The 27,711-nt window shown below is 46.6% G+C and overlaps 1 protein-coding gene across 1 annotated transcript in view; it reads left to right on the top strand.

The window, feature by feature from the left end:
• The window catches only part of SCML4 (Scm polycomb group protein like 4), a 78,105-nt gene extending 72,681 nt beyond the window's left edge, over positions 1-5,424 (top strand). Inside the window, exons 7-8 of the mRNA XM_006098019.3 lie at positions 2,205-2,350; positions 5,127-5,424. Coding sequence (XP_006098081.1) covers positions 2,205-2,350; positions 5,127-5,252 — 272 coding nt within the window. The 3' untranslated portion in view covers positions 5,253-5,424. The remainder of the gene's footprint in view (positions 1-2,204; positions 2,351-5,126) is intronic.
• Positions 5,425-27,711: the final 22,287 nt, after the last annotated feature.

The following is a 27,711-nucleotide window of genomic DNA, read 5'->3' as shown; positions in this document are numbered from 1 at the left end:
TACATTACGATTCATAACAGTAGCAACATTACAGTTATGAAGTAGCAACGAAAATAATTTTATGGTTGGGGGTCACCACAACATGAGGAACTGTATTAAAGGGTCGCGGCATTAGGAAGGTTGAGAACCACTGTTCTAGAGGGAGTCTGTGTGCTTTGGAACTTGAGCACCTCCAGGGGTGTGACAGGCTTCCTGCCGCGCTCTGTCTTGTACGACTAAAGGCCCCTCAGAGAGGCTCCGAGGCCTGGCTGCAGCCCTTCCAGCCTGGAAAAGTGAAAAATGCCCGCAGCGAGCAGCAGGCGCCAGGAGGGGGGCGCTCTCCCTCCAGGGCCGTCACCTGGTGCACCTCCTTGTAGAGACACACACCTCCCTTGCTCAGCCCTGTTCCCTGGCCTTGCTCAGAGGAACTCAGGCTCCCATGGATGAGGCTGTGAGTCGGCCTGGAATTTCTTCTTTCTATCAGATACAGGAAATTAGATTTGCCCTCTGCTCTGATCACTCTAAAGTCATTCTTGGCACCGTAGACTTCCAGCCTTTGTAATCAGAGCATCTGTTATCACCCTGACTAATGCCGAAGCTCCGATGGGGCGGGATCCAGAGGCAAACTCGATTCCGTGATGCCTCGTCCCCATGTTGAGTGCAGATGTCTTTAAGGGCTGTGGAGTCATCTCTAATAAGCACACATCTGCATTCAGATGGCTCCAGGGGGCAGTGACAGTTTCCTGGCAAAAATGTCCTGTGGCAGACAACCTGAGGGGACTCTTCCAGGTGCAAAAGGAAAGGCAGGGGAATGTCAAAGAAACCCCATTCTCAAACAAACCATTACCTATTTAGGATGGATCGGAAATGGGAGGCTGTGCTTTTCTCGAGCACCGTACAGCATGGAGGGAAGAAGGGACAGCAGAGAACCGCTGCGCCCTGAGGCTGGAGCAGGGAAACAGCAAAGGCTCCCCCACTTCTAATATAGGCTTATTCTGTGGGAAAGCGGCCTCGTTATTCAGAGCCTCAGCTTTTTTCTGGCCTGCACATGGGATTAAGGATTACCCACACAAGGCTCTTGTGTAAGTTATTTATACTGTTTCTGCAAAAGATATTGAATTATTTTACATTGATTGACCCAGTTTTTATAAATATATACTTAGAGAAATGGAGAAGCCAATGATTACAGACCCCGTAATGAGAGGACGCCGTTTCCCACCACACATTTTGCCCAGGACCTGGTAAAGAAGAGACAGATGCTCAGTAGATGTTTGTGGAATGAATGGGGGGAGGGGAAGGTGGAAAAGATCATCCTCAAGAATTAAAATATAACTGGAGGTTGCAGACAAGTACGTGCATAATTGTAATGCGAGGCAAAATGGAAAGCATCTTTTTTTTTTTAAAATATATTTTATTGATTGATTACAGACCCCGTAATGAGAGGACGCCGTTTCCCACCACACATTTTGCCCAGGACCTGGTAAAGAAGAGACAGATGCTCAGTATCCCACTGGGGATGTGCCCGCGGGAGGGGAAGGTGAAAAAGATCATCCTCAAGAATTAAAATATAACTGGAGGTTGCAGACAAGTACGTGCATAATTGTAATGCGAGGCAAAATGGAAAGCATCTTTTAAAAAAATAAATATTTTTATTCATTTCAGAGAGGAAGGGAGAGGGAAAGAGAGATAGAAACATCAATGATGAGAAAGAATCATTGATCGGCTGCCTCCTGCGTGCCCCACACTGGGGATCGGGCCAGCAACCCAGGCACATGCCCTGACCGGGAATCAAACCTCTTGGTTCATAGGTTGATGCTCAATCACTGAGCCACGCTGGCCAGGCTGAAAAGCATCTTAAGAGAAGAACAAACGAAGATTTGGGGGTTAAAGGTGAAGGCAGGTGGCATTCAGATGGTAGGACACAGACATGCTGCCCGGGAAGGGGTCTCCCTGGGCTCTGATGCTGGTGGAGCCTCCGTGGGAAGGAGGGAGGGTAAATGTCTCCTGGACAGAAGCCAAAGCCCCAGCTAAAGGTGGACGAGGGAAGCTGGAGGGACACTGGGTCATAACCAGGGTGCGGCCACTCACAGCCTTTCTCTGTCACAGGAGGTCACTCAGGCCAGCACCTTGGACTTGAGGGCCAGGTGTGAGCAGGCAGCACAGGTAGGGGCTCAGGCCCTTGTCCTGGTGTCTAATGGTCTTGCTCTCCATGCTCACCCATCCAGCCTCAAGCCCTTCTCCAGACGGGCAGGACGGCAGGCGGCCAAGGAGCAGGAACCCGTCCACCTGGACCGTGGAGGACGTGGTCCGGTTCGTGAAAGACGCTGACCCGCAGGCTCTGGGGCCTCACGTGGAGCTCTTCAGAAAGCATGTATGTGTGTGGTGGGCCTGGCCCGGGGGAGGTTGCGGGGGGGGGGGGGGAGGGAGGCATGGGAGAAAGGGGAGGTTCAGGGAGCTGGGGGCTGGGGGCGGTTCTGAACTAAGCTCTGGGGGCACCACTCAAGGAGGCCAGTTCTTCTCAGAGCACAATCACCACTTAGTTTGTTTTAGAGGGATATTTGTCCCATCTGTTCCTTCAATTTGTGCTTTAACAGGAGTGCCTGTTTCCTGCCCATTCATCCATCCATTCATCCATCCATCCATCCACCCGTTTGTGCATTCAACAAACATCTATAGTATACCTACGATATGCCAGGCAAACTGTTAGTGCCTAGTCCTAAACTGTTTGAGGATTAAGTGAGAAGATGCACCCGAGTGTTCAGCATGGTGCCTGGTTTGTAGGTAGCCTTCAGTTAGCAGGCATTCATATCATCATTTAGGAGATCCTGAAATATGTACAGGTGGTAAATGAAAAAAAAAAAAGATAAGAATTCATACTTTACCTACCAAGCTTACTATGTCAGTTTTCTATTGCTGTTATACTCAATTACCGCAAATGTAGTAGCTTACAACACTTTAAAAATTTTAATTTACTGGTTAATAAAGTTATATAGGTCTCAGTGTACAATTCCATAATACATCATCTGTGTATTGTATTGTGTGTTCATCACCCAAAGTCAAGTCTTCTTTTGTTGCCAGATATTTGACCCCCTTTACCCTCTCCTAGCTCGCCCAACCAAGAACAACACAAATTTATCACTTTACAGTCCACTGGGTCAGAAATCTGGCAGGGGTCTGGCAGTGAGGTCAAGGTGCCAGCAGGACTGACATTCTTTCTGGAGGCTCTCAGGAGAATCCATTTGCATGTTTTTTCCAGCATCTGTCTACCCTCATTTCTTGGCTCATATCCCCTCATCCTCACCCTCAAAGATATAACATTAAGCAGGGTCCTCCTCAGGCTGCTGACTCTTCTGTTCTTCCTTTCTTCCACAATAAAGGGCCCTGTGATTACATTGCTCTCCACTCCCCACTGACCCAGGATACTCTCCCTGTTATAAAGTCAGCTGATGGGCAGCCTTAGTTCCTTCTGCAAACATACTTCCCCTTCGCCAGGTAACCTAGCATGTTCATAGGTTTCAGGGATTAGGACATAGATGTCTTGGAGCGAGAAGAGGGAGCATTCTTCTGCCAACTACAGTTACTATTAATTTCCCCTGCCTGTCTCTCATTTTATTTGGTGTTTCTGTTGAGAAATCATCCTCTCAGATCTGGGGAGGATCTTTATCTAACCTGACACTGACATTTATTAGGGATATATTGGACCTCACCTAGCAGTGGGCCTTATGGGCAAGGACCACAGGGTGGGTTATGTTTAGACAGAGCTGGGTGGGAGGAGCCTGGCTGTGGTCCAGAGCGGTGGGAGACGGTGAAAGTCTAGGGGGTGGGGTAAAGAGAGACTTTAGGCAATGAGGCCCCTGGGAGGGCCCACGATGAGATTGGCCCACTCTGCATTGTGCCAAGGACATGGAGAGTGACACAGAGTCAGCACCTCATCAGCAACTGGAGTGTAGATGAAGGAGAAGGACTGGTGACCCTTGCAGTTATATGAGTCCTGTAATTGTGCCTCCTTCCCAGCCAAGTGCCCCACATTTCTACACTTTATTTCAAGTGCCCTGAAAATAGCACTAATGTTTAACGAGGAAGCCCAGCCCTACTAGGTCCATGAGTTCAACACGCATTCTGAAGGGTTACCATTTTCAGAGACAAATGGGAGCAATGCCAGGACCTCAAGGGATTGGCATTTCCTTGGTAGTTCTTTGTGCTATACCGTGAGATGAAGCAGGTGCATTATTTAGTGGTATGCCACCCAGCATTACTGACAGGGCCAAAAAACACTTGAATGCTCTCATAGGGTGTAATTAGCAATCTGGTGATCAGCTAAAGGTAGGTGGGCTTACCCAGAAAAGAAACAAGAGATTAGAGTGGTGGATGGAAGTCAGGGCCTTATACCAGCACCTGGCAGGGGTCTCACTGCGCTGAGGTCAAGGTGCCGGCAGGGCTGACATTCTTTCTGAGGCTCTCAGGAGAATCCATGGCTCAGGAGAAACTAGTGGGAAGGGAACCACTAGTTCCAGGGTCTAAGGGATGACACTTTGTCTTAGCTCGGGCTGCTCTAACAAAGTACCATAGCCGCTGGCTGTGAACAACAGCAATTCACTTCTCAGTGCTGGAGACCAGAAGTCCGAGATCAGCCTGGTCTTCATCTGGTGAAAGCCCCTTCCCAGGTTGCAGATTGTCATCTTCTCATTGTATAAGGACACTAATCCCATTCATGAGGGCTTTACCATCGTAACCTAATTACCCCCAAAGTAACCACCTATTGGAGGTTAGGATTTCAACCTATGAATGGGGAGGTGGTCAGGGGACACTCAGTCCATTGCTCACTTCTTGCTCATTTAGCCCTAGATTGGGTGAAGAGAAAGACATCATATGTGAGATATTGGGACCATGCTGGAGTTATGTTTAATTCCTTCAATCCTGATGAAGTAGGAATATGAAAGATCCATTGTATTAAATTACCCCAGGGAGAGGAGCATATAACATTTTTGCTCTATCTTTTAAAGAAGATATTGCGTTGCGACTAAGAACACGTCCTAACTGCATCCACATTCCCTTACCTCACCCCCTGACCACACTTTAACTTTGGCCACCATTTGATCACTCTGACCATCTTCTGGGTTTCCTTTGTTCTGATCCTGTCCCACCAGGAGATTGACGGCAATGCTCTCTTGCTGCTGAAGAGTGACATGATTATGAAATACTTGGGCCTGAAGCTGGGACCTGCGCTGAAACTCTGCTACCATATTGACAAACTGAAGCAGGCCAAGTTTTGAAGGTTTTTAGAAGCTAGAAGCAAAATCCAGCCAGCAGATCTCAAGATCATCTCTGCCTTACCAACATCCAGCCACCATGGAAAAACAGATTCCCTTCTTCAAAACAACAGGCACAAAGACGGGGTCTTTTTACAAAACTCTTTGCCTTTTTAAAAAGTCAACCTGGCCCATTTCAAAGGCTCTTTTGTGTTAATGATTTGCCAAAAAATTACAAAAATGCCTATGATCTGTAACATTCCTAAGAGGTTGGTTGCCATCAGAGTGGGTCCTATTTGGACAATGAGAGAGTGGGGAACTGAGTGCTATCACCCAAGGAGAACCCTGGAGGGTTCCATGGGTGTGAAAAGAACCTTGGTCTTGCTCTGCAGGCCTTGTGGCCACGCCCACCACAGCACCACCTGTCTTTGACTGTGACCCAGGGACCTATCATTGTGAGCCTTGCTTGATTCAGCGCTGGAAGGTGTCTTTGAAGATAAATGCCTCCCCTTGCACTATCTGGAAAACTTGAATTCGTTTGCTCTCTGAAAGAGGAGAGAAAAAAACCTTTTCTATTCCCAGTGATCTGAAGTACTGTGTTATCCCACTAGAGGGCAGACTGCTAATGAGATTTCAGGACCCTCACTCCTGCAGGCGGATAATTCTGTCCTCAGCAGGAGGGTTAGGGCTTCCGTGAACAAGATCTAGCCTACACAACCCATGTTTCTCCACTGTTTCTGCTCAACCCTCTGAAACTCATGGTGCCTTTTCCATCAACATATAGGGAATTTATTCCAAGGTCGGCACCACAGATTACAAACTTGGGAAGACCTAATTACCTCCCAAAGATAATTGGAAAGAAACCATCTTCTAGAAGGTTCTAGTTCTTAGCCAATCATTATTACGGACTGATGCACAGCAGCAAAAGCAAGAAATTGGAAGTTCATTCTTCCCAGATGGGGCTTTGGAGTTTCTTCTCTTCCAGAATCCTTACTGAGGTGTCGATACGTTGGCCCGCCAAACAGTCTTAGTGACATTTAGCCATGGGTGTTTCTTTAAAAAAGAAGAAGAATGTCTCATCTAAACTTTGAAATGGGAGTGTTGATTGCTAGTTACATTGCTGGATTATGGAGTTGTATCGTTGCTACTTTTTCTAGTCCTTAACAAATACGCAGACATGCTATTATTGGGTTTAATGCAATTTACAGAGAGGTTTTCCTTCTTCGCTGTGGAGTAATAGAAAAAAATTGATTTTCTGTCCCTTTGCAGCTGTGTCCAGGGAAGGACGATGCATCCACAATTTCCTAGGCAGAAGGACAACTTTGTCTTCATTCTTCTTCTTATCCTTTTCCCTCTCTCTTTTTTTCCTTCCTCTTTCACCGAACAGAAAACATATCTTCAAAATGAATTCACCTTTGCCAGGGGCATATCCACTTTCTTAAAAAAAAAAAAATCCGTAGTTGGAGGTGAGGAGATGAAGACCAGACTTTGCAATCTGAAGGGTGAGGATCAAAAAGAACCTCAGGGTTTCTCTTGGCCCAAATATACATTAGAAAAGGCACGCCCACCTCCGGGAGGCAGCCTGAGCAGGAATCTCGGCTGGAGAGTGGAACAGGCTGGGATTTCAGCCCCCTCACCCCTCAACCAGTGCCCCTGTGCAGGACATGGCCTGCACGAACCCCAAGGCAGCCCTGGGTAGCTTTGTAAATTGATTCTTTAGAAATTGGTTAGAATTAGATGAAGATCATGAGAAATACTCCATGCCATGCTGTGAGAGTCCGGAAACCTCACAACAACCCATGTTTCTCCACTGTTTCTGCTCAACCCTCTGAAACTCATGGTGCCTCTTCCATCAACATATACCTCATTTAGAGACTTTCACAACTTCCCACCCACCCTCACTAGCACCTCCCTCACTACAAAAACACAAGCACTGTGCCCCCAGATTGAAATCATCCCCAAACAATGTCAAAGAGAGACTTTGGGTAGTTTTCAGGGGTGGGAGATGTTTCCATCTCAAGTCTAGGAGAAAACTGGATCCATGTTCACATGTAACTGTTCTCATGGAGGTGCTATCTCATTTCGCATTAAACTTTAAGCAGGACAGATTGCTGAAGCCATGGTATTTAAGGTTTGACTTTTTAAAAATTTCATTACTCTTAAAACGAATGCTGCCATATCAGAGAATAGCCCGGGGAGGAAATTCTCCCTTGCCTGTTTTTGCACTGGAATGCACTCAGCCGACCAAATCATTGTAGCAGCACTGCAATAATAATTAATTTTCACCCCTTTCAAAAATCTTGTCAAACCAGGCAGCCAAATAGCTTAGCAAATGTAAAACATGCCAGGCCATTTCCTCTAAACAGACCTTAAAGAGTCAGGCCGTGTGCGTCGCTCTTGTCTAAATGTGAGCTTATTTGGGGACCCCACACTTGCACAGATGTTGTAGTTGTTATGCCACTGTCATAGCTTTGCTTCAGGTTGTGACGAATAACGCTATAGTTTGCGTATTTCCAAATTAGAGAGAGTGTGTGTTCCTGTTCCAAGTATTTTCAATTATACTTTTCTTTAAACACTTTTTAAAAAATCTAGACACAATGCTATTGCCTAAGGTGTTTTAAATATTTTATGAAGCACATTATTCCTTTGGTGAAGACTTCAGGTAAAAGACGTGAGGGGAGAGAGAGAGAGAGAGAGAGAGAGAGAGAGAGAGAGAGAGAGAGTGTGTGTGTGGGTGGGTGTCCTGACACTGTAGTTGGAAGAGCCTTAGGAAGTGGCTGGGAGTGTGTCAGCTACTACATGTGTTTGGTTAAATTTGTGTCCCCAGCTTTGTAACATGGAGGCAGAACATGCTTACCTTCTATCGCCAGCAGGGAGCGCCCTGGAGGCAGCTGGGGGCTTCTGGGCCTACCCAACGCGGAGATGACTGAGGCTCACTGTGACTCAGAGGAGAGGCCCAGCCAGGGAGACCTGTAGGCAAAAAGCAATATTCTCCAGCATCTTGTTCACTGCCCGCCAGCGTGGACACTGGCTCCTGGCATTTCCCTTCAGCAGGGCTGCCAAGCTTTTTTCCTTCCGGTAGAAAAAGGAGGGAAGGGCCCCTCCGGAGAACCAAGTATGATATTGAAATACATGGAGTGCCGAGCTGAGGTTGGCTTTGCTTGAAAAGGAAATCGGTGAGGGAGGGGAGACAAACCATAAATTTCTTAGGAAAACCAGAAGAGGGCACCTCTTCTAACAGTCCCCAGCCCTGGAAGCTGCAATAACCTATTTTTTGTATTTACATTCTGTATGAAATATTTCTTTTTAAATATTAAAATTATTTTTTAAATTGTTTTTTTTGAGATTGCTTTAGGAGAATTTTGTCATATATCTGAAGATAGTTGGAAATGCTCAGAGGTGACTAGGAACTGGAATTTAGTCATTGTCAGTAGGTCTTGAAAGATGAAAAATTATGTTTTCTTTCTAAAGAAACAGCCAGGTTTCCGTGTGTGCGAGCAGAAGGCGGTGCTGTTCGATGTTTGTTCTGATGGGACACTTTTTCAACTCTTCTCCGATGGGGTCTCATTAAAAAAGAAATCTCAGATAACAGAACATGGGATGGTGAAGGAGTAGATACATTCTTTAAAATGCAATCTTTTGTTAAGGAGAAGGGCGAAAACCTGCCCGTGGGTGTGGATCATAAACACACTCCAAGCACCGAGCAGAGCTGCCTTGTCTCGTGCGTTTGCCTGTGGCAGGAGAAGACGTGCCGAGGCCCCGGCGCTGCACCCAGCAGGTGGTGGGACGCCCAGAGGCGCGCCCGTTCCTGGGGGCGCCCTGTGACGTCAGTCCCGCGGCCACACCCGCACCAGCACCTGAGCTTCCGGCCTGACTCCCGCTGTGCAGGCTCCCGGGGTGTCCTCCCTCCTCCTCGGAGATGAGTCCTTCACGGACAGTTGGAAGCTGGAGTTTTGGAAACGCAGCATTTACTTGAAAGAGAATCGCTCTTATTTATTGCCGCCAGTTAAATATTACGGAAACATGTCTGCTAACAATTTGCTTTGTGTAATTTGTTCTAATGCTAATAGACAGCAGCTGGGACACTTCCTGTGGCGCATTCCGCTGTGGTTGCCGCGGTATGCTCACACATGGACCTCACCAGAACGCTGCGCTCCAGAAGAAAGCCCGCGCCGCTCTCCCGCCCCAGGAAATTCCCCTGCCCGGGAAGCAAAAGCACGTTTTCGGGGGAACATTTGCTGTTCGGCACTCGCTGCTTTCCCAAGCAGGGCCCCAGACCTGCGCCGAAGCCCTCCAGGAAGAGCTTGGGGTTCTCGCGCTGAGCACTTGAGTGTGATTTCCTCCAGAGGAACAGGCAGCACGCAGAGCTGAAGAATGACGCCCTCCTCCAGGTTCGGGGGCTGGACCAGAGTTGGTTCTGAGAGGACGGGCAGGAGAGGAGCGGAGACCCACTCAAGAGCCCAGAGCTGGCTGGGCAGCCATTGAATAATGATGTCAGACAGTGTGGGGACAGAGCATCTTTCTGCCTGAAGCAAGCACGTCAAACTCGAGGCTGGGGGGAGGCGCTCCCATGCCATGCTTGTCCTAAAGGGTCTAAAATGCCACTTAGACTTGCTCTGGGCTGCCAGCCCACCGTGCTCTGCTCTGTAGCTTGACCTCATGACCTGAGCCTTAGAGGTGCTTCTGTAGAGGCTTATTGCGAAGGCCAACCCAAATGTCTTCCATGGGAGCCTCCTGTGAAACCTACCCAAAGCCTCGCTTCTCCAAACAGCTCACTGTGGAATAGCAGACCCTCACTGGGTGTCACTTCACAGCAAGCGTGTGTGACCCGAGGCTGCCTCCCTCACCAATGCAGCATCCTCAACTCCCAGGAAGGCTCGCCCTCCCTGTCATGGTGCTGGAGTGCCTTTCCCACAGCCCCGAGAAATGGCTCTGCCCGGCCACTTCCCATTCGGAGGAGCTCACTCCCATAGGAAGTGGCTTATTTCTTTGTTGGACAGCTCTGCTTGTGAAAGTTCTTTCTCAGGGAGACACAGATGTCTGTGAATCAGACGCAGACGCTTGAGAGGAAGCCAACTCTGCAATCTTTCTCTTTTTCACAGAGCTTGTCCGATGCAGTAACCACACCTATTATACAAACTGACATTGGCAAGTGATCCCAGCCCTACTGCGTTAGGACAGAGGAGCAGACACTCGATATAAATGTAGAACTCGGGTAAGGTCATGGCCGTCAGGTTCATCAGCCCTGTCATAAAACACGAGCGGAATTTTTGTGGCCTCGTACCCACACAGAAAGGGTGGCCTGGAGAATTTTCCGTATAGTTGTAAATCTGGCTGTTTCACATAAGCATGTGATAAAGTTACATAAGCTTGTGTGAATGAATCGATAAGGCCAGGCGCCTCCCAGTTGTTAAACTGTGAAAAAGATGCTTTGGCATGCGGAGGCCCTGTCACTGAATTGTACTGGTTGGTGATATAATGAAGGAAGGAAGCTTTAGTTTAGATGAAAGCAGGTTATGATTGATGATAGGAAAGTAAACATGGTCTTTTGTGAATTTATGAAAGAGTCAGTTTATGACCCCCATACCCAAGTTAGATGCCGTGCTTTGTGCATGCATGAGTGAGCGTGTGTTTGAGCTAATGCAACAAGAAGTGGGAATTGGGGAAGGTTTGAGAAGGGATTGCAAAGGAGATTTTGCATTTTAGAGCACTCTCTCTTAGTCAGAAGAACTACCTAGCCATGATTTAGAAATCAGACCCAAAAGTATGCCAAGTATGTAGTTGATGTAGCTTGCTTAGATAAAATTCTGGAGCAGATTCTGGAGCAGATAGATTCATATTCTCTATGAAAATACTTGCATCTTGGTACTTGGGAAAAGTAGATACTATCCAGAACCTTGCCTAGTACCTGCCATATAAAAGGCACCTCACTAATATGCCTTGGCTGACTGAATGAACGAATGCTTGGTCAGTGTTCATATTTTCTCCAAAAAGCCACCAGTTTTCTTGAAGTCCATTATCTTTACTGAAAGAAAATTGCAAAAGGAGCAGACCAAAAGAGGAGCACAAGGCCTTTCGTTTCCTCTGGCTCTTCAGGTGCTCAGATAGGTCAACCTCCACAGTCACTGACTTGTATTTCACTAGTTTTTTTAAAAAAATGTTGCGTTTCTTTTAAAAAATATATTTTTATTGATTTCAGAAAGAAAGGGAGAGGGAGAGGGAGATAGAAACATGAATAATGAGAGAGAATCATTGATCAGCTGCCTCCTGCACGCCCCACACTGGGGATCAAGCCCGAAACCCGGGAATGTGCCCTGACCAGGAATCGAACTGCAACCTCCTGGTTCATAGGTCAATGCTCAACCACTGACCCATGCCGGCTGGGCTCACTCGTGTCTTTTTGTCTTAAGATTTCCCATTCTGCTTGGCCTAATGCTCCACTGCAAGTATTAGAGAGTAAAAAGGATTATTTGCACCTTTACTTTTAAAACATCTTTTCTCAATCCATAATGCCTCTCAGAAATGAGTAGGGTTTCCATCAGCTGGTTAACTGCAGAGAGCTCTTTCATGATCCCTACACTCCCAATATCTTGCTCCCCTTGGGAAGGAGGCCAGTCGGGCTGGGCCTTCCCTGTAAGCCACTCTCACATGTGCTGACGGTAGGAAGACTGAGAGTATGCAGCCCACGGGGAATGGGTAGATGAGAACTTCCCAGGTCCTCTTCCATTTTTCACTCATCTCCTCCCTTGAAAACAGAATTAGAAATATCATGGGATTCTCTTTTCCCCCAAATAGTTACATAGGAGCTTTGAGCATAGCATCACATGACCAATTTTTTTTTTTATAACCACACCAAAACGTAGTGTGTTTCACCTTCAAAGAAATCACCTCAAAAACTTGAGTGCATGTTCCAATTCATTGTCATTGCTCTGAATATTCTTAGTACATCTCTTTTGGGGGCATCTTTAGAAGCTAGGACACATTCTTTTCCAAGTGATGTTGGAAGCCCATTGTGGTCCTATGAGGGTGCATTTTGTCTTTTGGAGTGAGCCACAGCCACTGGGGTGGTGTCTGGTGGACTAACAGGTGTAAAGTGATGTGTCTCCATACTCATTAGGTCTTTTCCTGGCATGTTTCCTTACTGGGTACAAATGGTTTATGCAATAACAGCCACAATTCATTTGTTAATTTAAATATATAGGCAGATATCAGTGTAAGGTGCTGCAATGTATAGACTACTTTGAAGGCCAATATTAAGTTCGCTTTAAAGTAATCTCATTCTGTATCTTTAGGCATTGTTAGCTGAGGATATTGTGATAAGTGCAAATACACAGAGACAGTCCTCAGACCTAGAGTGCTAGAATCCCAGAGGAACTGGGAGGAAGAAGCCGTGAGGGACACCTGGACGGCTCACCTCCAGTGAATAGCCTTCTTCACCCTCTCTCCCATGGGTTCCACACCACTTGGTAGGGGCAGGTCTATGGTGCAATACAAAAGAAACAAGCTGAGTTACTGCCCACCACCCCTCCACCTCCGCATCTGGAAAATGAGGCAGCATCCAGATGACCTTTAAAGGCATTTCCAGCTCAGATACCTTCAGCAAAGGCCAGTGGGGCTTTTGGTTCCTCGCTCTTCTGCTTCATGACTTCTAGGTTCTGCCTCTCCTCCTGTCTGATCTCATCTAGATACCTTCTCTCCCGGGCTCATAACTCCTCCTCAAAGCCTTGTAACCATCACTTTGCTATCCCTTCTCATTGTTTTTTACTTTCCATTTCTTGCTCCTGTCTCTTCATGTTTCTTTGTTTTCTCTTTTTCTCTATTCCACCAGCTCAAATGCCTTTTGGGAAGGAAAAGGGTAGAGAGAGAAATAAAAAATTAGCAAATTGCCTCTTCTCTCTCTGGCTTGGCAGTCCTGACCCTGGCCTCCCTTCCACTGTCCCATTGTCACCCGCCCACAGCACTTCTTGGCTCTGTCATACGTCCAGCCCAATGTCCACTTGTTCTTTCCATTTTCAAGGTCTAGTCCTTTCTGTCTGTCCTTGAGTTTGGGAACAAGAGTGTAATCCCCTTTGACTGCTCTTCTGTGACTCACCCTGATGGCTCACTAGTAACCGTCATCAGCCTTCCTCAAGCACAAGCCCAAATGCCCATCCCACTCGGTGTCCCTCCTCCTTCAGCCCTGAAGGTCAAGAGTCATGTGACCTGGAGCCCATGTGACATACCTCTTGAGAACCATGAGTTGAGTTGTTTTTCCCAGCCATGCTGCCTCCTGCAGTCTGTATGGAGTCACTCTCACACCCAGTAGCAATTCTGATCATTCCAAGTTCTTTATAGAACATGTAGCTTTGTCCAAACCCACTGACTGCATTTACAAGTGACCAAAGCCAGGCCAGGGCCTCTGTTTAAGTGAGAAGGGTCCAGCCAGGACCAAAGATGAGGCACAATGATGACATCAGAAGTATTTCTGGGATAAGGTTTTGTTTTTAGACATTTACAAGTCTGCTGAGATGTGTGCAATATTAAGTGACTTGAGTCTGGGCAAGGGAAGATGATGATGTATTTCCCACAAGGAAATGTGGTTTAGGGGAGGGGCAAAGGCAGCAACATTTTGGAAAGGGCATGCTCTATTCCTGGCCTTTATCCAGCACAATCACACACCCTCAAGGTCTTTCTGGAAGTTAAACTTGCTTCCTCCACAGGAACTGAAAGTGTTTCTGCCCACGTGTGAGAGTTTGGAGGACTGGTTTCTTTGTGTGCATATTCACGTGTGCATTTCTATCATGTCATAAACCTCAGAATTTAATTTGCTGTCATTGTTCAGCAATATCTTTGATCACTTGAAGATTTTTTAAAAAAATGAGCTCATCTCATCCTGAAATTTTGAATTATCAGTTGTTTCATATAGCAGACATTTCCATTTTATAGACATAGTTGATTAGAATGTTTCTCTTCTGTAAATACCTAGAAATAATTTTGTTAATATAAAGATTTTATACGTTACCTACATTTGTAGATAAATTTTACTTTTTATTCTGTACATACAAGAAAACCAAATCAATGAATAAAATAAAATCATTTCATCATAATTGTCTTCTGTTGCTATTTTCTCTTTACATTCACAGTAAAAAATTTTTCTTAATTAGGTGCCATTGTAACCTCTCCAAGCATCATGAGGCCTGAAGGTTTGTGTTTTACTCGCCACGAGAGGCTGTAATTACCTGACAAGGCTCTTGCTAAATAATGAGGGCATCTGAGGAAGCGGAAATCCATGTTCTCTAAGCTTGTGAGGTTGAATGCTGATGATTGAAAAGTTATGCCTTTTGTTTTGGAAGCTGAGGGGCTTATTTTCAGATTCTTTCTTTCTGTAACTCGGCTTTAGTTAATCTCATGTTTCCACCACTTTAGTCTACCTCTCTCCCCGATATGCCCAGGCAGGAGGCTTTCTGATCTCTCTCCATCTGGGAGAGTGGCAGCTGCAACCTCTCTCTGGGGAAAGCTTCTGTCTTTAACATGCACTGCATGAAAGAGCCAGGAACCAAGGGTGCAAATAGGTCACCTCCTCATCTCCAATGTCACTGCCTCATCTCCTAGGTCACCTCCTCATCTCCCAAAGAGAAAAACAGGGTTGCCCACATTTCCTTTTCCCTGCCTAGATGGTCTTTCCTCCCTTCTAATTAAATACCTTTAAAGGGTGGGTGTGTACATATTCATATGTGCATTTATGATTGAGTTAGGGAATTTGAGACAATGGTCATCCAACAAAAGCTTGTGCATCCTTTGCTTGTCTGAGGCATGTGTGCAAGAAGGAGCTGGTGTCAGTACTGCGGGTCCTCTAATTACTTGAAAATCCATTGTGCTTTCACCTTTTGTGGGCATAATGTAATTTGGGAACGTTACTTCAATTCCATGCTTTATTTAGAAGTGCTCCGGAAGTGTGGAGGTTTGAATTTAGGAAATGGTGTATAGTTAGGGCCTAGCTTTTTTTTAAAAAAAAAAATACCAATGGATCTAATTTTGCAGAGCAGAAATCAGTGAATAGAACTCATTGTAATGGGGAACAGCATTTACATAGGAGAGAAAGAGCAGTGAACTCTGCCATCTGGGGAAAGAGCCTCTCCTTAATTTTTGCTCTTTGTAAGCATGATGCAATCAGCATTTCCTAATATTGGGACAATCCCCTCACCTCGAAGTGTTCCTATGTAATTGTGTCACATAATGGGAAATTATAACAGGCAATTTGGTTCTGTAATTCAGTTTGCAAAGCATGCAAACATAAGATAACTAGGTTACATGCAAATAGGCATTACACTAAGGTACAAAAACCAGGGAGAGAAAAGATGCTGTGTCCATAGCTTAGAAACAACCTGAATTTTATTCCTCCTGTGCCTCAAAGCATAGTTTATTAAAGTATTTATCCTCTAGTTTAACTTCATCATGTACTGTTTATACAGATACATTACCTGTGTATGAACATACAGGTATTCTACTGCATTTATTTACAAATCTCTCATCTGCAATAAGCAGGCTCCCAGCAAAGCATGTTCTTTAGGAGTGAGTTGATGTGCTCATTTCATTTTTACAATGTACAGTGTTTTAATGAATAGACTATTATATAGAAGACATCATATCAAAATGTGCTTTCAATTTTTCAAAGCCTTTTTGCTGTTGTTTGTAACTTTTTCCTTTGGGCCAATTTTTTCATTACTGAGAGGTCTGTTTTTGATGTACTCCCTTAAACAGTGACTGGTAGGTACACTATAGTCAGATATGTACAGTTTCATCAAATATACTGGCCTTAATGATTTTAATATTTGGGCGTGTTTGTTTTTAATTTTGGAAGCAGTGTTTTTTTTCTAGTACAGTGTATATTGGGCCTGAGAGTGATTTAATAAAATTTCTAAGTCTTAAGATTCCAAGACAGTGCAGTATTTTCTGTTCATGCTGTAAAAAGTATTTCTGTATTTTTAATAAAGAATGGAATTTATATGAGCCTGTGTATATGTTACCTGATCGACTTCTTGGTGTCCCTTATTTCCGTAGAACCAGCTCCCATAAGTAGATAGCAAGGAAAAGCCTTTCAAAGGCCTAATTCACAGCTAAGGGAGGCCCTCCGTGTGGACAGGCCAGTGCTGCTGGCTTGGGAGTGACTTGTTGCAGGAGCCCAGGGCTCTCTATGGACTATACTTCCCGTCTCCCTGACCTTCCCATTCTGGCCTGTGACTAAGAAGGGGCAGCCCAGACAGGGAAGGAACCTGAGATTGGTCAGAGCCCCCAGGTAAGTGTCTTCCCAGTGTCATCATCTTGGACTAGTCTCTCTTCTAGGATCTCCTTCCTCCTGGTCAGTCATCCGGGATCAGAGGGCTGTCCCCTCTGGTAGTCTGGAGGATGGAAATCAATCACAGCGCTTGGAAAGCCCCCCACACGGTATCTGTTGACTCTAGAATCCTATTCCAGGCTGTTGATTCCGGGTAGTTGGCATGCTACATGTATTCCTGTCCTTTTTCTGGCCTGTGACTATAGCTGCTTGGGGGGTCACGATTGCTCCTGGGTTTTGATCCTGCTCTCACTTGACCAGTTCCCTGCTCAGAGGCCTCCCTTCTGACTCCAGTGTTTTGCAATGATCCTAGACAAAGGCTACATGGTTTTCAATGAAACCATTGGGCGGAGGGGGTGGAGGGTGAGGAATCCTCCTGAGTCAGTGTTGTCTGAGGCTGAGGCCAGCAAGGAAGGCCCAGGACAGCTCTTGGGGAAAGCTGGGTGCAAACGCCAAAGCCTTCTCTCACTACCTGCCCTTGGTTTGCTTCCAACTTAATAGACCCTGAAAATATTAACCTTGCTACATGCTCTGCCCTGACAAAACCATTTCCAGGCTCATGTCCCCTCTCTCCTCCAACACAGGTCCAAGCTAGGTGGCCTTTCTCATATGTTCGTAAAGTCTCTGAGCCACCCAAGAAAACCCACTTGCAAGTACCCTAAGGATCCCTTCTCTCCTCCAACAGTTAGACACAAACTCTGTACACTCAGCTTCCATGGCTTTTTCCTCGTTGTTGTCCTGAACATAAAAGGTCCAAGGGGAAGAAATCCCAAAGTAAATGTTACATGTATTCCTGTCTTTTTCTGTCACGTCTGAACACAGCCACTTGAACACCTTCAGGTCTGGAGAGGAAGGAGGGACCCCATGATGAAGGGAGGATCTGGCCCCAGATTAAAGCATCTGTGTGGTGGGAAGCAGACATCACTGAAGGGTGGGAACAGCACAGCTGGTGTGCATGGGCAGGTGTGAAGCTGATGTACACCATGTATACACCTGAAAGTATGTATGTACATGCACTTCCCCCACCTCATTCCCTGTTTCTGGGCCAGAAGCTAGATTGGATCAGAAATCACAAACCTGGGTTTTAGTCCCGCTCTCCCCACTGATATGCTGAGGGCATTGGGCAAGTCCTTCACCTATGCAGATCCCAGGGAGTTGGACCAGCTGAGGTCCATGTTCCCCCACCCCCCACCCTGGCCCCCTCCAATAGCCCATGGATCTGTGACTGAGCCGCAGAACAGACCCCTTATGACTAGACTCTTTCCATGATCTTGAGAGTCCTGAGCTGGTAGGATCCATCAGGGCCCCATAGGGAAGACAGAGATTATTCAGCTGAGACCAAAATGACAACCTACCTCAGGGGTCTCTCTCCTAAGAATCTGCAAGGAAAGCAGTTCTGGAGAACACAATGGAGTTGATTTTTGCCGGCGAGTCACCAGAAAGGAGAATTTTCTGCATGCTATGTGAACCACTGCGGAAGATCTACTGCTCCATCTGAAGAATCGAAAGCACCATCGCACACTCTGAGCGCAGACAGATCTTGCCTTCTGATCGCTGGCTAAGAACTTCCATTCATTATAGTGCTCAATGAACGTGCACGTTTTCCCATTACCCTTTTCATAAAAAAATCATTTTTTAAGCGGACATGCTATTCTCCTTGAACTCTTCACCAAGGTTAATTCGCTATCCATCTAGGAGTTGCCCCTAACTTATCGTTAACCCATGAGTGGAAACAATAAAAAATATTGAAAGGCAAAGGCTATTTAGATGGGAGGTATTTCTGTAAAATCCCCTGGGGTTGGGAGGTGAAGGGGGGGGGGCAGTAGATCTGACAGTAGCTCTGTTGGTGTTTTCAGATTAACAGGTTTGGCAAGGAGGTTTTGTTAGCGGCAGTTAATCAGCAAATCCCATTACTTAATGAGGTTATCACTCTTAGCAAAAGCTGCAAATTACAGTTTCTTTCTCTCCAGGCTGAAGATAACATCCTTAAAACTTAGCATCTACAAGTCGAATCTTATTAGCAGAAAACGGGTAAACAGAAGCACATTGAAGATGCCATTTGTGTGCAACTCAGCCTGATGTTTGTAATCCCCCAAATTTGCAATCATGTCAGCCTGCCACTCGTCTTCTCCCCCGTAGCTTGGTGCTGGCGTGGACTGTGAATGAGGAAGGGGTAGGAAGACGCTCCTTTGTTCACCACCAGCTGCAGGAGACACACTCTCCCGTCCACCGAGAGCAAATTCATAAGCTTGCAAAAGCCTCGCTCAGTCACCCCCCACCTCAGGTGCATCTCCCGTCAACCTAGAAGGAGACTGTCCCGTGATTAAGTGATTCAGGAGAGCCACTTTCTTTCAACAAAGCCACCTCCATTAACCCCAATGACTCTCACTACGCATCTCATCACAGGGCCCTCAGAGCAGCCTGTGAACTATGCCTCCCTGACCTCTCACCTCTCCCGAAGCCACCCCTTTGCTCCTGCTGGTGTTTAAATCCCACAGCCTCATCTGCCAAACTTCCTCTTCCTGAGTTCATACCTCTTCACCCTCCCCTTTTCCGTGGGGCCCGAGAACCCCAAGGAAGAACCAGGTGGCGTCAGCCTTGATCTCCTACCAAGACAGCAGTGTCATGTCCCCGGTGGGAGGGGAGGTGGTGTAATGGTGAGAGCAAAATGCAGCAGATGAGAAGCGCCGTGGGAGCCCCTCAGACACGGGATGAGGAAAGCTGTTCTCTGCATGCAAAACACAGCGCAGGGAGGAAGTGTGTGGGAGCCAGGAGAACATTCTGTGCAGTGTTCTGGTCAGCATCACCTCCAGTGTCTGAGCACCAGCCCTACGCTCACAGACGGAGGCCCAGCAGACCACGGCTCCACTTTCCAGTTCAGCTGTTTTGTTTTGTTTGTTTGTTTTTCCTTTTAGCTCAAAAAGCTCAGGAAGGGATGAAATTGAGAGTTTTTCTGGTGCGGGGTGTTGTGTGTATGCACCGAGTCCTCTGCCTCGTTCCAGTGGTCATGACATTTTCCCTCCCTCCCTTCCCCTCTCCTCCACCAACTCCTCTCGCCCACCCCTCCCACACATCCTCCGGGGCCCAGCATGTCTTCGAGCTGCATATAATTTCCCCTGGAAGGACTGTGCTTTCTGGCTGAATCATTCTTCATACATTTCCAGTCAAACACTCCCCTTTCGGTTGCACCTCTGCATCCTTCCCCACTTGGCTCTCGAAGCACTTCTTCTTGGTGTTTTATTTCCTCCTCTTGCCTCCTCCACCCCCAACCCGGTGAGAACATCTCCGTGCGTGTCTCACAGCCTTACATTTTCCACCAGCAAACACACTTCCAGGGCCTTGGTGACTTGTGAAAATTCCTTCCAAACGTGTCTCCTGGAAACAGGATGGCAGATGAAAGATTTCTTCATTAAAATTAGGCTCTTTAAAGACTCATTCAGTAAGAGCTCTGAGCATCCCCAATAGGCCTCTGGCTGCATGGAGCTGGGGAAGGGGCCAGAAGGAGGGCTGGGCCTCCGGGAAGGCGGGGCCCAAGCACCGGGGTTTCTATCCCCCTCTTGCTGACACAGAATCCCTCCCCTGGGCAGGGAGGTGTGGGGCCCGATGGGTCATTGCCTCCCTTCCTACCCATTGCTCACACTGTGACTGCTGCTCGACTGGCTCCTGCGTGAGGTGGCTGGAGGCCCTCATGACCCGCTGTTCTCGGGGAGCGGGATATGATTTATGACTTGAGAAGCTGGTCAAGGCTCTGGATGTAATTCCAAGCTGTGATTTCTCCTGTTTGGTTATGCAGCTGGGCGGCGTCCACTCTACAAGGCAGCTTTCGAGATGTGAGCCAGTTCCCAGCTGGGGGTTTCACTGGACCAGCAGAGTGCAATCGGAGCTGGGAGGAAACTCCGGGCAGGGCCTTAGGAAACTCGGGGCCTGGGAAAGAGGTTGTCTGACTCCTGCTGGAAGCAGGAGGGTGGGAAGGAGGCACCCAACTGTTCTTCTTCTGAGCCAGGCTCACACCAGGTGCGTCATGCGCAGCAAACATCTCGCTGACTCCTCAAATGCCCCTGCTCGGGGGGCACTCGGAGGGCAAGGGGGGCACGCGGAGGATGGGCTCAGGCACATTACTGGGGCAAACTGGGATACCAGAGGGGCGGTCAGGCCTGTGGTGCCTCCATGACCACGAAGCCTGGTGATCCGGTCTTGTGATTAGGCCTCTGTCCTCAGCAGGAACCAGCTCTCACAGGCCTGTCCTCAGCCTAGGCAGCCTCTTTCTACTTCTTTTTGGAACTTGGGATATGAGCCTCTAAAAAGCTAATGAGATACACAGCACAGAACTAGGCAGAGATTTTATCTTTTGCCACCTGGCTCACTGAAGGCAACCAAAAATAAAACACTTTCTCAGCATGTGCATGAGGTCATTCCTGCACATCCTATTGGCCAAAGAAGTCACAAGGCCAAGCTCAGAGTCAAGGGAGGGGAAATAGGCCTCTGGGAGGAGTAGGATAGACAGACAGCAGCAATGGCAGGGATCATTGACGCTGCCTTCATACCCTACTGCAAGCATTGCCACCTGATGCCTGCAAGCAGGCCTTGGTCCACGGCAATGGTGGAGGGGGCAGCAGCCAACTAGATCCCGACAGATGGAGCAGCACAAATTGTAGTTAAAAATCCAAGGTGACTGTGTGGCTCTGGGTGGCTAGTACAATGTGACAATCTATAAAAAGGGTAATATGCTAATTAGACCAGATGTCATTCCAGACGTCCTTCTGGATGAAGCTGGGGCCAGAGGGAAGCCCGGGTCCCGGGTGCCAGAGGGAAGCCAGTGCCGGCAGCCGAGGGAGGGAAGGCCTACTCTTGCACGAATTTCATGCATTGGGTCTCTAGTGTCTAATAAAGTTTAAGATGTTCCTATACTACAACATAAAAATTCCACTTCTAGAAATTCTCACAGGTGTTCACAAGAAAGTGAGCCAAATATATTCATGGTAGCATTGTTTAAAATAGCAAAACATTGGAACAACCTAAAAGTCTATCAATAAGGGAATGGATAAATGAATTCTCATATTTATTTAGTGGAATACTATACAGTAAGTAAAATAGCATAGATGTATCTTCATGAATAAATGCCAGGAAGAGCCCTAGCTGGTTTGGTTCAGTGGATAAAGTGTTGACTTGTGGACTGAAGGTTCCCAGGTTCAATTCTGGTAAAGGGAACATGCCCAGGTTGTGGGCTTAATCCCCGGTAGGGGGCATGCAGGAGGCAGCCAATCAACGATTCTCTCTCAACTCTGATGTTTCTATCTCTTTCTCCCTCTCCCTTTCTTTCTGAAATCAATAAAAAAAAATTTTAAAAAACCAATAAATTCCAGAAAGATAAAAAAGAAATACATATTAATATGATTGTGCAAATCTTAAAAAACACAAAATGATATCTTATAGAAGGGTTTAAGTATGCAAAGGTACATAGAAAAATAGAAACACATGTACAGGAAAGATACTCTCAACTTCAGGAAAGTGATTATCTCGAGGAGAGAGGAAGAGGATGGGGGTGGTTATCAAAAATCTGCAGCACTGTGTTTATTGAAACAAAGGGGATCTGAGTAAACATAAAAATGCTAACTTTTGTTATACGTGGGCCTTAGATTCACAGACTTTTGTACCATTTTCTATACTTATATATTTGAAATATGTCATAATAAATAAAAACAAATCTTTTAAAAAGGCACCAAGAGACCTCAATTCTAGTCTGGATTTAGCTTTGAAGGTTGCTCTTTGATTGAATTAAGTCTGGGAGATAAACACCAAAATGTATATGGTGTTTATCTCCAGGTGATGGAATTTTAGATTATGTTTATTTCCTTAATTCTTATTGCGTTTTTAAATATTTTATTATTTTTTAATATCAGAAAAAAAATTGAGATATTTTTAAAAAATCTTTTCTTTGGTCCTAGATGAATAATTCAACTTTAAATATATTTTTATTGATTTCAGAGAGGAAGGGAGAGGGGGAGAGAGAGATGGAAACATCAATGATGAGAGAGAATTATTGATTGGCCACCTCCCACAACCTGGGCATGTGCCCTGACCAGGAATAGAACTGTGACCATCTGGTGCTCAGGACAATGCTCAAATCCACTAAGTCACACTGGCGGGACATAAATCACTCAACTTTAAAGTGACATTATGCATCACAAGAAAAAATAAACAGAAATCATCGTTTTGTTAATTGGACATCTGTCTTGGCCTTTGTTATTTTCCATCACTCTTCTGCACATGACACGTACAATGGGACAGTAAACCCAGCTGTACATCAGCGTGCCTGGGTCATGGTGGTGGGGAAGCAGGGATATTATGTGCCAGACAAGGCTCTCCCTCACTGCAGAGGGGCCCTGCCCTCCCACCCCACTCCTTTATTAAATCAGTCTTGGCAACAAGGGCCACCTGAGGGAGGACCCTCTTATCATCCTCTTCTGAGCACAATCCAAGTGTACACACACTTCACACGTGTGCTGACTTGCAGTACCACCATCCATCATGTGACTTGTTCATTACTCTCATGGCCCAGGCTCCGACGTTTCTTTATCATAACTGGGCTCAGGTCTCTATCAGGGGCTCCACCCACTTCCTGCCCACCAGTGAATGACCACAGCTTGTTTGAACCATTACTACTGTCACAAGCTGCATTGACTGCAAGTAAGATTTGTAAACTGAGAACACAGAAGCAGCATGAATACCCTCAGTCCTGACTTCATTCAGCTGATTTCACCACGAATGAGTCAAGAAATACAATTCAAAATAGCTTAAGGAAAAACGGGGAGTTACTTCTCCATTTTTCTAAGTGGAATGGACAGGGGTGGATGCAGGGGCTCAAAGTACATCAGCAGGACCACTTCTCAGTTTGCCGTCTCAGCTTCTTCCTTTGCGTCCATCTCCTTCTGTTTTTCTTCAAGACATTCCCTCTGGGAGAAGGGGGTGTAAAACATAGGAAAGGGAAACTGACAGTAGGCAGTTCCAGACTCACATCCTTCCAGCCCAGGAACTAAGAGGAAAGAAAGGGAGATTCACCAATACCACCAGCACCTTGAATCTCATGGAAGGATTCTCATGAACCAACGTGAGTGTCCTGTTCACCATATGGACCAATCACTAAGTCCAGAGAGTAGGCCCAGCTTGGGCCCCATGCCCATCTTTGTAGTGGGGCATGAGGCAGAGTACAGGGACTGCTGGGCTCATCAGAACCAATGACACAGGCGTGGAGGAGCAGGTCTGTGAAGGAAGACAGTGTGCTGTCATCTGAGGAAGGGAGGGCAGAAGCCTGTGGAAACAAACATAAATGTTTGCTCAATGGGCATAGGATTCAGAGCTCTTATTCCGTAACCAAGTCTCTCAAATGGTGTGGAGGCATCTCCGTGTGAAGTTTGTACCCCACTCCCATTCTAATGGATGTGTGGGATAGGATATGAGGTGTAAAATGATGGAAGTTCTTGCAGGTGTTTGATTGGCTGGATGGGGAGTTCAGCTTGAATTAGCCCAAACGCCTCCTCTTCCTCTCCGGCACGTCACCACTCCCTCCCCTTGCTTCTCTGTTCTCTAACCTCCTTTCTTTTAAAAGGCAATAACCTTCAGATTTATAACCTTCCCTAGTGATAATTAAAAAGGTACTCCTGGCTTCTTAGGAAAAATCCCTTGTGTTTCAGGGGTAGAGGACAGTGAGTGAAACAAAATTTGTAAGCTAATCTAGTGAAATCTGGATAGTCTGGAGTTTAGTTAATATCGTCGCACCAGTGTTGGTTTTTTAGTTTTGACGTGGGTACCATGGCTACGTGAAATATTCACAAGGGGAGAAATTGGATGAGGAGTATACCAGGATTTTGTGTACTATCTTTGCAAGTTATTTATAAATCTAAAATTATTCAAAAATAAAAACATTTATGCAAACAACTACTTCCCTTAAAGTCAAAATGAGTAGTAGGATGACCTCAGAAGCCACTCAGCACTGTATGAAAACAAAAAGAAACAAATACAGATCAAAAAGGAAAAACTAAAACTAATATCTTTAATACTATTGTTTACACAGAAAATCTAAAAGACAAACTATTAGAACTAATCAGGCTCCAGTCAATTGCTATCAGTACACACACACCCACACAAACACAAATATTTGTTCAAGTATCGGCAACAAACAATTAGAAAATGTATGTATTCTTAAAAATACCATTACAATACTAATACGAAGCTATAATTTATCTAGGAATGAGTCTAGCATAAGATGTGCAAAGTCTTAAGAAAGAAACAAATTTTTATTAAGAAATATAAAAAAGAAATTGAATAAATGAAAAGACACACCATATTCATGGCAGGAAAAACTCTATCTCATAAAGATGTCACGTTTCCACAAATTAAGATATAATTTAATGAAATTACAATCAAAACCCCATTGGAATTTGGGGATATTTCATGGGATATTTTCAGAGTAATTCATTTCCGCTGAGCAATGGGAAAAGCTCCACAGAGCCCTGCCCAGTGGCAACAGCCTCAGCTCTTCTTTGTCATCATCCCAGGATGTTAGGGTCTGAGCCTCAGTCCCCATTCACTCCAACAAAGTGGTGGGTTGGGCCTACGATTGGGATGTAGTTGACATCAGCTGCGTTCTGTGCTTTTGAAAGAGGAGCAATGAAGAAAATCGGTTCCTGCTGTTTCTATTGCTCAGGAACCAAAGCTGTTCCACCCTGGAACCTGGCCAGCCAGGCCACAATAAATAACCCCACCAGTGGAAAAAACACCTCATTTCATTCCGTGAGTTTATAAAGCAGTACGTTACTCAGTTATCCCCTGACTTCATCTAATATTTTTCTCCATCGCTCCACCACTGGGGATAGCGTCCTGCAGAAAAAACTCACATTCTAAACTGTGCACTTCATCTCCTTTTAATATGGAAAAGCAGGCTCAGTGAAGAAGGAAGAGGAGCAGCCCCTGCCAGCTTTCTGCTTGGAAACAAGCCATGGAAAGACATCCAGGAAGAATCTCGTTGGAAGATGACTTTATCAGGCCAGATCAGGAGTTCATGGCCGCAGCGCTCGCCCGGGCTGGCTCCTTCTCCTGCTTCCTTGTCTGCTCCCCCCTCAGAGGAAGCTCAGGGACGCCGCTTGGGTCCAAAGATGAACCCCAACAACTGCAAAACTCAGAGTTTGCAAATCATTTGTCTTATTTGATCCACATATGACTACTGCCATTTGAAAAGTGAAGAATATGGTGAGTTACAGATGGGGAAGCAAACCCAGACTTCAAAGCCATAACTAGTAAGCAAACAAGCCAGAACTATGTCCCTATGTCCAGATGTGTGTGTGTATATATACACCTGAGTACATGTTGTTATAGATTTGAGAGTGAGAGGAAGGGGGGGAGGGGAGAGAGGAGAGAGAGAGAGAGAGAGAGAGAAAGAGCAAGAGAGAGAAAGAGGAGACATATAGATCGGTTGCCTCTCTGACTGGGAATCGAACCCGCAACCTGGAACAGGAATTGATCCCGCCACCTCTTAGTGTACAGGCGATGCTCCAACCAATTGAGCTATACAAGCCAGGGCTCCATTTTTTTTTTAATCACTGTCCTGCACTCCACGGTCTCCATACACTACACATCACTGCTTTTTGTGGCGTTATTCCCCAATGCCCACCTGCGTTGACCTCAAGTTGCAGTTCAAGACACCAGTTTTACTCATTAGAAGGCAGACAGAGGCATGTGGTCAGTCCACAGGCAAGACAGAGGGGGCTTTTGGGGTACTTAAACACTGTGCCCCTACTAATAAGAAAGGCAGTTTCTCCAAACGAGGAATTTCAAAGAGCAACTGGCACCCCCCTGTCTGTGTGCTGGGGCCTTCCTCCCAGGGCTGCACGGCACCTGGCCAGCCCACTGCTGACACCTTGTGGCTGAGAAACAGTTCCTGCCCAGTTCCTATCAGAACCGCACCAAGAAAGGAGGCTGGTGCCAGGAACCCAGCCAGATCTCCTCTTCTGTCCTTCCTGGGTGCCTTTGGCTGCCCCCTCCCTTGAACCGCGGTGTCAGGGCTGCTTAGAGGCTGGTGTAACCCTCAGTGGGTGGCTGCAGGCTGCCTGAGGGCCCGGGCTGCCCAGCTCCTGCCAAGCCAAAGTGGCGGCCACAGGGCCCTCTAGGTGGCACCTGCTGCCCAAGGCAGTAACGGGCACTCACAGCACCCGCCAAACAACTGACAGATGAAACAAGGATTTGCTCATAAAAATAGGCAGGAACCAGACACCTGAGCGCCCGGTCCACTTTGGGGCCCGGCGTCTGCTGCTGTGAGCATGGGAAGGCGGGCAGAGGACACCCTGCTGGAAATAGAGCTTGTGGCAGGAGGCCTCCTGTGACAGGCTTTGGGGCCAATTACAATTGAGAGGCAGAAATCATCAAGGGACATGTCCTGATGTCAGCAAGAAAACACTTCAAGTTCCCAGGGGACATGACTATTAATGGGAGAGACCTCTGCTCTCTCCACGGTACCCTTTCAGTAGAGGCCTCTAGTAGGGAGCGTGGTGCCACTGCTTGAAGATGTGGTGTGCCGTGGTTCTAGTTCAAGATATTTTTAATATTCCTAACAGCCATCATCCGTGTGGCTGCAAATCGCTTAGTAAGGATTGAAGTCGGTTCTATCTCAAAGCAACAAGATGACCCCTGACACCAAGTAGCGAAGGGCCCTGAGCGGCTGATTTACTCTCTAGCCCTCTGTGTCCCCACCCATAACATGAGAAGTTGGAGCAAATAGTGAGCAAAAGGCTGTGGGAGGAAGGAGGAGAACGTGGGTAGCTGTCTGGGGGCGCCCTCCCTGAGAGCTTCCCGGGGGAGGTGACGCTGGAGTCGTGTGGAAAGATGGGCGCACCAGGTGCTCCCAGAGGCACCGCAGACTGGGGAGCAGCACGTGACCCTGCCCTGTCCCGGGCGGGGACTGTCAGAGTTCGGAAGCCCCGCCCCCACCGCGAGGCCAGCATCTGTCAGAGGAGAGGAATACGCTAAGGATTAGCCTGTCTTTTTCATTTGATCCAAAAATGGATCCAAAGCTCTGGTAATTTCATCCTCTCCTTCCAAGGCAGTAAGAGGTCAGGTGCTCACGGAGGGAATGCCCAAGGGCAGGGCCCGACCGTGCCCATCACAGCACGCAGGTGG

Source organism: Myotis lucifugus, unplaced genomic scaffold (assembly GCF_000147115.1).
Source record: "Myotis lucifugus unplaced genomic scaffold, Myoluc2.0 scaffold_216, whole genome shotgun sequence".
Lineage (NCBI taxonomy): Eukaryota > Metazoa > Chordata > Mammalia > Chiroptera > Vespertilionidae > Myotis > Myotis lucifugus.
This window is presented reverse-complemented; position numbering and strand designations above follow the sequence as displayed.